The sequence below is a fragment of the Musa acuminata genome, chromosome BXJ3-7 (assembly GCF_036884655.1).
Source record: "Musa acuminata AAA Group cultivar baxijiao chromosome BXJ3-7, Cavendish_Baxijiao_AAA, whole genome shotgun sequence".
Taxonomy (NCBI): Eukaryota; Viridiplantae; Streptophyta; class Magnoliopsida; order Zingiberales; family Musaceae; genus Musa; species Musa acuminata.
In genome coordinates, this window is record NC_088355.1 from 1,788,254 (window position 1) to 1,799,551 (window position 11,298).

At 41.4% G+C, this 11,298-nt stretch overlaps 1 protein-coding gene across 1 annotated transcript; it reads left to right on the top strand.

Annotated features, from left to right (window-relative positions):
* The first annotated feature begins 5,271 nt into the window (after nt 1–5,271).
* On the top strand, nt 5,272–11,050 carry LOC135642756 (TORTIFOLIA1-like protein 4). The gene is made up of 5 exons (XM_065159160.1): nt 5,272–6,411; nt 6,509–6,620; nt 6,764–7,284; nt 9,903–10,359; nt 10,637–11,050. Exons 1-4 carry the CDS (start codon nt 5,581–5,583, stop codon nt 10,332–10,334), a joined length of 1,896 nt encoding a protein of 631 aa, XP_065015232.1. The 5' UTR covers nt 5,272–5,580; the 3' UTR covers nt 10,335–10,359; nt 10,637–11,050.
* The last annotated feature ends 248 nt before the right edge of the window (nt 11,051–11,298 follow it).

The following is an 11,298-nucleotide window of genomic DNA, read 5'->3' on the forward strand; positions in this document are numbered from 1 at the left end:
CTTAAGATGAGGTTGTAAATAACAAAAATGGGTTATAAATAATAATCTAATTTATTGGAAGGTATCCCTATTTTTAGTTTTTCTCAAATGATGCTCTTTATTTTTTGTAATCCCTTAAATGTCCCTCTTCGTTGCCCTTCACTTTCACCCCGTTACCTACTCCCGGCTCACATGGTGTGCTCTATTTATTGTAATTTCATAAAGATCCCTTATTGTCCCACATTGCATTGATGCGACTATCTCTACCTCACTACGAATTCGTATTGCCTTCGCCTCACTAGTTGTGAATTAGACAAGGGGGATAGCGATAGGCTTCTTTTCATTCTTAGTATCCACCATTGATCACTTTTAGTCCCAGCACACTTGGAATCAAGCGTGAAGGCATTGATGCTTGCTCACTCTCTATTGCATTTACTCATGCGCTTTTGTCTACTGCTTTCGTCAAAGATGATGAGAACAACAACACACTTGGAATCAAGCATGAAGGCATTGATGCTCGCTCACTCTCTATTGCATTTACTCATGCGCTTTTGTCTACTGTTTTCGTCAAAGATGATGAGAACAATAATCTACCCTTCATGTTTCTTGAACAAATGGAGTACAGCCTATTGTCGCTAGTCGATTGGGTGAGGCTACGAGTGGCACTAGCATGTGAGAGGAAGGAGGAGGCCATGAGGGCTATGGTGGATATGGTGGGGAGGTGCTTGGCGATAATCGTGGGGCAGAAGTCTTCAACAACAGAAGCGATAATGGTGCTTAAGGGGACAGAGTACAAGTGGGTTCTCATGGGCAACACGTGACATAGTGGGTCATGTGGGGGAGGAGAGAGGGAAAACTATGTCATGGTCGTCTCCTTCCCAATTGTTGAAGTTGATGATCATGATACATGAGGAGGACCTAGTGGTCAGTGTGGTAGAAGGCGACGAACAATGTGAGAGATATTTATGGAATTACAAAAAATAAAAACATTATTTGAGAAAAATGAATACATGGATATCTTTCGAAAAAAAATTAAAAAAACTTTTTTTTTTTATAAAATCATGAATAATTACAAATAAATTAAACACGAATCACAATCTAGTGTAGAATTCATACGAGACCTTGGAATAATTTCAAATAAATTGAATTATGAGTAGAGGACTAAACAAATGTAGAAAATGCGTAAGAGATGAGAATTGTTTTAAGATGTAAGACACAATCATTATCTCGAGACAAGTTGAAATCTAGCTATCTTCATTCGATGGATACACATTAGCTAGTCTTGCATCACACTGAAATTGCAGGTTACGTGTGGTAAATTACACCATGAAATCGAGTGGGAGAGACTCGTTGGTTTCATGCATGTATGTTTCTCGATCGATCGAGACCCGATTAATGACTCCACTATAATTTTGGCATGTCATTTTCCAACACACTAATCGTGTTAAATAGTCAAAGAATGCATTTATATTTTTGGTAGACATCGACGACCTATCTATGGGTGAAGAAACAAACGTTGCTACCCAACACATTGTGAGGAGTACAGTAGATGGACAAAAAAAAGGGTAATTGACTTTTGCTTTCGGATGAAGGCGACTATAAATCAATCAGACCTACCCAAACCACATGAATCAGTGAGGATTTGGTACTGATGTGATTTTATTATCTTCTTTCAATAAATCAAACAACAAAACCAAATAATATGGACATGAGATTGATTACCTTAATAGGATGTTTTCATTATTATAGTTTTTACGAAAACTAAAATTTATTTTTATGAAATTTTGGGTTTTAAACTATAATTCATCGTACAGGAAAAGCAAGTCACATGTGGATGGCACCTAAATAGCAAGAAAAATGATATTTTTATGATCAACCACACAAGCGAACAAACTTGGTTGCTAATGATGCATGAGAGCAATAATAATACTAGCGATAACAACATGTAATGAATAGGGACCATATAATAGCACATGGGAACCCCCCATATGATTGCCCCACACTCCATGTGAGTAATATTATTATTGAGAGATCCCTTGTATTCCTCCATGGCCATCACCTACCGCTTGGCATCATCATCCCGCCGACATGTCATGAGCCGCTGTGTTCACTGCTCCACAGCCTTCTCCATCTTCGTGCTGGATTATAATGTAGGTAGATTATTCATCTACGAGAATATACTAGTGCTGCCAGATGCATGATAGATTCAGCAATGTATATCCATTTTCAGGTTCGGATGCAGAGGTGCCTGCAGCTGCTATCATGGCCACACTGTCGTCCTCTTGTTCGACAGAGACCTAATAAGATGCGTGTGGGAGCAGTTCCGAGACATTCTCCATCAGTCCATTGTAGGTGCATGTGGAGTCTGTCACATGCCATGCCGACACATTAATTCGTTGTTCGTAGAACTCGACTCACTGTTCATTGTTGGACGCATGCGAGTGATCATAAGGGCTCGACTTTCTATTGCTGTGTGTGTGTTAGAAGCTTATCATGTTTTGTTGCTTGTCGAGCAGCGGTAGCACCGTGTTCATCTATCCCCAAGTCTTGTGTTTTGGCTTCTTCATGGATCTCAGATCATTTACCCGACGAATGGATCGATGATTGCTTTGGACCCATAAACTAGTTTTCTGATTCCTTCATCAAGTTATCTGTGTGTGTCATTTCGTCAAGCCTATAACATCAGTGACTGAGAGATGCAGGCAGTATGGTGTGTGGCTTCCGTTTGCAGCCAAGTAAGTTCACAGGATGACAAGGAGCTCGAGAGGCAAAAGGTCAACCTTCAATAGCATGCAAGCTAAACATGATGCATCAGCTTTAGCGAAGGTAGGATGTCGGTGGGTTTGGGTGAGATGAATGGTAGGCGTAAAGCTTATCTTTATTTTTCGTTAAAAATAAAGATGAATTTTGGCTGAGAATATGTTGTCACCATTCGATATATATTTGACAACATATATAAGAGAATTCTTTTATACATTTGCTTCCCACTTGAAGTTGAGTTTTCATCTCTTGATCATGAGCAACTCAACTACTGGAGGAATCGAGAAAAGTATGCATCAACCTTTGCCTACAGCTCTATTAGTGCTTAAGCTTTGACATCATTTTAGCAAAAGAAAAAGAAGAACTCCTCTATTGAGAAATCCTCAAATTGCAAGTGAGCTAAATTAAGATATGACATGATAGAACACCAACCAGCAGATGAGGCTATCTACTTTAAGAATCATTGACCAATCAGCCCACTTAACAGCAGTTGACCGAGAAGGATAATAGCAACAAAGACAGATTATTTTAGGGTTTTGTAGCAATTAAACTCTGGACTTATATAATTGACTCGATGTATCTATCTCTTAAGCAAGCACGAGTCTCTTTTCTTCTCCTCTCTTTCTTCCATTTGCCTCTCTCTTTAGTCCCTCTCATGGAGGGTAAACCATTATTACAAATTAAAATACAAAAATTATAATTTAAAATACAGGTATGGAAGGACAAAGGCTGAAGCATCTCGGTGAAAAGATGGAGACACCCCATAAAGGAGAAGGAAAGAATGCCCCAGCATGAGGATCGTCTTCGAGGTTCTTCTACCTCAAAAAAGGAAATAATATAACTTTTTGAGCTTTGATAACCTACCTCACCTGACAAATCGTTCTTTAGGGTTGATGTGTCCTGATGATTGAGAAAGACACTCGCTGATATGGATTTCCCACTCAGAATCATCGATCTCTCTCACCTAAAATCTCAATCATCCACTGTAGTTGTTTTACTCGTAAGTGGATTATCTTTTGTCATTATTTTTCTCATCATTTTTTTAATAATCTATTATATTCATGTCCAATTATTTCATGCGTACTTTTGTTACAGAGCAGCTTCCTCGTGAAAGAAAGAATCCTAAGCTCGCTCTCAATTATGGAAACATATTGTTGGAGAATGATGTTATAGCTGTCGCAGCGTAGTCCCGTATACTGTTCATAATGAAATCTATACTCGATCGATACATCAGCGACAAAGGATGGGTGCATTGTTGTGTACTATCTTGTAATGTTCCATTCCTCCAAAGCCACTCCAAGATCCATCACATGATCTCGTGCATGCATTGTTGCGTAGCGAGCGATGTGGGGATACATCTCCTTTACCCCCCCCTGACCAACTCCGGACGGTATCATTAAGATAGAGGATTAACGACTGGGCATGCACCTGCTGCCATTACTCCACCATAAATAGATTCACAGACAATACGCCGTGGAATCTGCCACATTTAGCCTCTCGGCTACGCCGTATAGCCTCTTTATTTTGTGTCTCGGCATTTATCCGATCGACCCTCGGACGATAAATTTGGCAGTGAAGTCTTTGGAGCTTCTGCATTCATGGCGAAGCTGAGGCGGTGGAGACGGAAGAGTAGGCACATATGAGTCCGTGGTGGGCATGCATGGGTGGCGACACAGAAAGGGACTGCACAAGGGTAATTTGGTATCTCTGGATTTGGAAGCAGGTGAAACGGAGGTGTGGGGTGAGAAGGAAGGGCAGATGCGTCGGTCGGGACACGGTAGGGGAAAGCAACAAAAGTCCGCCGTCCCCGTTGAATTCAAGTCTCCCACTTTTGCCTGCTTGGTTTGGTTTCTTCGTCCCACGGGCAGCTCACCAACCGTAGCCGTATCACTCTCCTCTGATGGATTTCATGGGGATTAATGCTTTCTACCATTCAATTGGATTGGATTTGATTTGATTTGATTTGATTTGCTTCGCATGTAATGACCGTTCGTTCACCGGTAAACGAACTTTCCTGAGAGTCTTCGGGACTGTTAGGTAAATAAGATTCATGCAATCCAATCCATGTGGTTATCATGTGTGCTTGCTTCCACTTCTCTGCTGGTCAACGACACACAATGTGGATTATCACCATACAGCACAATGCACAACTTCACATGGAAACGCTACATTAACTGTCGAGATACTGATGTATCTAACTAATAGAACGACCAGTGCAATCCATGGCCGCCGTCGGCTCCATAGAGAAGAGGGGCAATGTATTCTCGGATATAATACGAAGGTCTTTGTTGGAGGCCCTTAGATTCGGATTAAACTCCCTCATCACATGCCTCACATGTGCTCCCTCCAATGCATGCAATGCACTAATGGAGTAGCAGTAAGCTGACGCAGATCCAGGAGGATTAAACAAATAATTAAAAGATACAGAAAGGTAGGGAAAAAAAGAACACAACAGTGGCTTTAGACAGCTGAGATCTGTTCCTCTCCATTCATCATCATACAGGTAGTTCTTCTTCCTTGCTCAATAAATCTCGCCATTCCCCACCCTCTCAACCACCATCCCTTTTTCTGCTTTCTAGTAGTTCAACCAGAGCTCTCTCTCTCTCTCTCTCTCTCTCTATCCCCACAGCTTCCCAACTCACCCTCCTCTCTTTTCCCACTCCCTCAACCTCCTAGCAATGCAAGACTCTTCCTTCTTACTCTTTCTCCTTCCTGCATCATCATCATACCATCATGCATTGCACAAGGCAACAATGTGAAGAGGAGCATTTCGTTGGTATATATCTATAGAGCCAAAAGATATCGAGAACAGACAACACCGGCAGCCGCAGAAGTTCGAGAATGGCTTCCAAAGCTCTGCAGCAGCAGCAGGGTGGCAGCAATGAGGAGGGGGTGAGGCAGCGTGTCAACCGCTGCATGATGAAGCTGTCGGACCGTGACACGGAGGCCATGGCCGCCACCGAGCTTGACGCCATAGCGAGGGAGCTCACGGCCGACGCCTTCCCGCCATTCCTCTCCGCCATCGCTGACGCGCGGCCGACCGACAAGACGCCGCTCCGGCGTCACTCCCTCCGCCTACTGTCACTCCTCTCCCACTCCCACCCTCCCGCCGCCGTCGCTCCCCACCTCCCCCGCATGCTAGCCGCCGCCCTCCGGCGGCTTCGCGACCCGGACTCCTCCGTCCGCGCCGCCTGCGTCGACGCCGTCCGCTCCATGGCCGCCGCACACCCGCCCGCCCTCGTCGCCGTCCTCCTCCGCCCCCTCACTGACGCCCTCCTTCACGAGCAGGACCAGTGCGCTCAGATCGCCGCTGCCCTCTCCCTCGCCGCCGCCATCGACACCGCCGCGGCCACCGCCTTGGACCCCGATCTCGCCTACCACCTCCAGCGGCTCCTCCCCCGTCTAGTGAAGCTCCTAAGGAGCAACGCGTTTAAGGCTAAGTCATCCCTGCTATCCCTTCTAGGCAGCGCCGCCGGCGCCGGTGGCGCCGGGACGGCCTCTCTCCTCGCGCTGCTCGTCCCCTGTCTCGTGGAGTCCCTCGCATGCGACGACTGGGCCTCGAGGAAGGCGGCCGCCGAGTCACTCTCCGTTCTTGCCATCAGAGAGAAGGATCTGTTGACCGGATTCAGGTCGTCCTGCCTCTCTTCGTTCGAATCGAGGAAGTTCGATAAGGTCGGGAGCAAAGATCACTTGTCTGAGACTGCTGCTAAATTTGGTGCCTTGTGTCTCTCTTGATTCACCTAAAGTATGATCGATTCTTGAAATGCAGGTGAAAATTGTCAGAGATTCAATGACTCGGATGCTGGATGTTTGGAAGGATATTCCTGAAGTCCCTGAAAGCAATCTCAGTGCTCAGTCGCAGCCCAAACCTTCTCCCAAAGGTGATGAATCAGCCCCTTGTCTCTTCTATAGATCAATTCAAGGCCAAAATTTTCAACCTTTTTGGTTGATATTGCTTCAATCCGGTCTATGCGAAATCCCAAACAGAGGTTTTTAATCATTGGTTGTGTACTTCCAATTCCAGCTGCTTCTCTCGGCTCTGGTTCAATACCGTCTGCAAAAAGATTCTCTTCGAGCAGGTCACCTCCGCCTGCTGCCTTACCGATCCCAACACCGAGAAAGAATGTTCCTTCAATCAGGAACAAGAAATTGTCTCCACCTTTGTTCCACAAGGATGAACGAAGGCCCTCTAATTGGAGGGTGGAAATCTCTATTGCCGGTGCTCCAGGAGAAGTTGTGAACGATGAAAAGCTTCACAACATTCGTGAACATGGAGGATCAGAGGGCAATCTCAGATCCAGGTTAGAAACACGGCGGATGCTGTTTGAGAGGAACCATGAGGACACGGGGAATAAGTTAGCTGGGTTAAAATCAGCATCACGTATGGTTCCACTTCAGGAGACTGGGAGCTTGGAATCAACTGTGGGGGCTAACACTAAAGATGATGAACTAAATGCCGGGCACAAGGATAGTGATCTATCTTTGATTCGGATGCAGTTGGTTCAAATTGAGAACCAACAGTCCAATCTATTAGAACTTCTCCAGGTAGCTCACTTTCATATGCGAAATCGTTTTCCTCTCAATTAGGATGTCTTCTTATATTTGTTAGTCTGAGTGTTGTTGCTGCGAGTTTATCAGTTTGCATGTCCATGTATATTCCAATGAGTACGATTAGCAGCATAGGTTTGCCTTTCTGGTATTTAAGTAAAACCCCATTATTCGTTGCTAATCAGAACTTAAATATGTGTGCTCTATTGTTGTGCATTCAAGTGGTCTGTTCTTGGTGAAGATAAAATGGGTAGCAGTCAAAATATGCTACTGATTGATTTTCTTTCCTTTTGATGCCTAGTTGTATTATTAACATCACTTCTCTTGATAAATATGAATCGCACATTTCAAATACTATTATTTCTTGTAAATTATCAATAACATAAGAATGTTGTGAATAATTTGTCAAAAAATTCATTATCTAAATCAGTGTGGCATCGCCTTTTGTTGGCCACTCAAAGCAGTCCCATCTTAATCTAACATGTCGTACACGTGTACATATACATAGATGCACATATACGGCACATACATACACACGAGACATTTTTTTTACCTAAGTTTCAGCATGCCAGGATTCCAAAAAAGTTTTGATGTGGCTTTATTGTGAACTTGTAAATTTTCTGGCTACCGAAGGTATGCATCATCAGTGTGAATTTTCAGAAACATGTATTTCCAAAGGCGTGCAACACTTCATAATGGAAACAAAATTGAAAAGGTGGATTCTGTGGTGTCGTAAGAGAACTTGACAATTAATGGTGTTCAAGAACCTTGATGCCTGAAACAGTTGGTTAGAAATCTTTCCGACAGATGGACTTTTTCCTAACGTAAAGGAACTCTATTCACAAATATCACAGATGAACTAATCATTGGTAGGTAGTATTTATTTGATTTTACATGAAGAGTAGGGATTTATCCTCATTGAACAAACTCAATGGAGTCTGGTTGCTCCAAGTCCAAATAAGCTATTTAAGGGTTCTTATAAACTCTGTAGTCATGTAGGATGACTTTATTATCTAGCTTAGTTCTACTACTCAATACAGGTTTTGCAGGAAACTCCTAAAAAAGCATAGGTTCAGATTCATAAACTCTTTGTTAATGTTTTAGATGTTAATACATTAAGCTGCAAGCTAATCTTTACTGTAAAAACTGCCAGTTTCATGATGACTGAAGTTAGCAGAATTATTTGGAGTTTGCATGTGATATATAAGAAAGCAGATCACAATCTATAAATTTTCCCTATTGCCTGGTACTAAATGAATTTAAAGAAATTCAAGAGCATGTCTTATTTTCTTATGAACAATGTATTGATAAAGAGTCAAATTCACGATCTAGAAAAAGCATCATCTGGGATTTAGTATTTTGTTGTGATCAGGACAGTTTACTGAAAAGTAGCGCTAGTATGATAAAGGTACACAATTTTAACTCTACAATTTGTTAACCTTAGCTTAGGACCAATCATGTTCAATATTTGCCTTAGCTATGATGAATCAAGTAGACTGTTGGCTAATCAATTTATGGATTACATTTAAATCTTGGAGTACCACTATCTTAGTTAAACAAATACATAATAAGATGATTGGAGATTAAGATGTGTTAAAAAATACTAAGAGGCAGGTTTTTCAAATCGAGTTTTGGTACTCAATGTGATATCTTATGCTTGTGGTCTAAAGTATAAGCATGCAGATCTTCCTCATCCATGTAGTCTCTTCATCTTTTTGGCTAAGCTTGTATTTGGGTTTAAGACTTTTTAGTTTAATCTGTCAAATGCTGCAAAGCTAGGCTGGCTCTTTTAATTCAATAAAGCGAGTTCATTTTGGAAAGTCTGGGTCAAAATAATCCTCCAAAGGGGTAAAATAATTTATATCTTAATATATACTCCAACCAAAGACGACGTTTCTTTAAATATTTAATTTGTTGCAGTTACATTTATCGCTTTGATTTCCTCGATTTCTATTTTATCCAATTTACCCTCTACCTACTTGAAATTCTTTTGAATAATAACCCTATGAAAGACTTGCATTAAACATTTCAAGAAAGAAAAAAATAATAACAAGGGTAATAAACCAATTTCTCTCCTTGCAGTTAAACATTTCACCAGTATTGCTTATAAGTAACAAGATAAATCATGACCGTAGATGTTTTTTAATGGTCGATGTCTGGATGAGAAAATATAGCACAATAGATGGTATTATACTATGATGCTGATAAGAATTAGAAAACTACCAATAGAGTTTTATTTAATGTAGGTCATAGCTGACTGATGATATACACTGATAAGAGGTTAAATGCCATGAATTTGTACCAGCGTAGGGCTGAGTTTGTTGTCACTCATGGCTGTAACACTAGAATGATGGCATCATGGTGAAGATTATACTTGCCAGTGTTGAGTATGATAAATATCTACAGAAGGTTGAGTAAGCATTCAGCTTTCATTCTTCGTATGCCATGTTTTTCTTGCTTCATTTTTAGTCCTTGGCGCTTAAAGATATCCTGTATTTTTGCTAACCACTGTCTGTTGTGTTTTATGCTACTTTGGCATATTTATTGTTCTTCTGCAATCAAGGAATTCCATTTTTTCTAAGATAACAATTCTAAAGGATGTTTTCATCTTGCAGAAATTCATTGGCAACTCCCAAAATGGACTCCATTCTCTGGAAACAAGAGTCCATGGCCTCGAGATGGCACTGGATGAGATTTCCCGTAATTTGGCATTATCTGCAGGAAGGATTGCAAATAATGACTCTGCAGCAAATACATGCTGCAGATTACCCGGTGCTGAATTCTTATGCGCAAAATTTTGGAGGAGGACTGAAGGCAGAAGTTCCTCTAGGTTCTCCACTTCAGAAGTACAGAACCTAACTGAGATGGAAACTAGAGGTTCCCACAAGTGGGATAAGCGGAGGCTCGGAGTCCAAGGTGGACTTGTTGTCAATCCATTAGCAGAGATTATTCCTCAGTCAAGCGCGAGTCCAGAAGCTACTCCAATTAAAATGCTAAAGAGTGCGACTCATGAGAATGCAATTACCCATGCATATCGACACAAGTAGCAAAATTGGCATCACAAGATATTAGGTAGATGCTAACTATCACCCTTTCATTCGCAAAATTCTTTTTGTATTTTCTGCGTGAGTATGTATGCAAGTTCAGACATGTGCTTTTAGTCAGGTACGAAATTGCATTTAGGTAGTTATGGCATTAACTTCCCATAATGCAATTTCTTGTTCAAGCTAAACAGAGAGTAGCTTTTTCACATCAGCTTACGATCATAATCCATTTCTTCAATATCGTTTTTCCTTTGACTTCATTGTTGAATGATTACTAATGGTTTCCTGTGTTCTTATAAATTCAGGAATCTGTATATGATGTGTGAGGGAATTGATATATACGGAATTTGGTAGAAGGTAGATTATGGAGATAATTACTCTCAAGTTTCTTCTCACTACTCTGGCTGGGAGATATCATGAAGAACTTTTGCCGAGAAATGAATCTCCCATGAGGAGATTGAGACAGGACTGGTTTGCTAGAATCCAATATCTTGCAGAATTTATAATACACTTCTTTGTTGTATCCTATGAACCAGGTTATTTGGTCCCCTCAAATTACACACTCCACCCTACTCTTTTCGCTGCGACAGAAGCCATCAGCACTTCTGTTGAACAAGCTAAGAGCAAACTGTGACGCGATCTTGTATATACTGCAAACTATGAGTTGGTATTGGTTTGTGTTTCCCTACAAAATAAAATATTGATCCTTTCAGCCTGAAGTGGAATACATGAAATGTCATTTACTATTCCTGCAAGCTAAGATTCCTCAACTGTGGTGGTAATAAAACCTTCAGAACACCAATATTGCAGGATCAGTTCCTAATGTGGTGACTTGTTCTGTTTCTTGAAGATGTAACTCTGGTATGCAAGTCATCATCAAGAGCTTACCAGATGTTATTTCATGAGTGAAATATACACTTATAAGCCCAAAGCATTAAAAGAAAAAACAATATGGAGGTTGGAGATA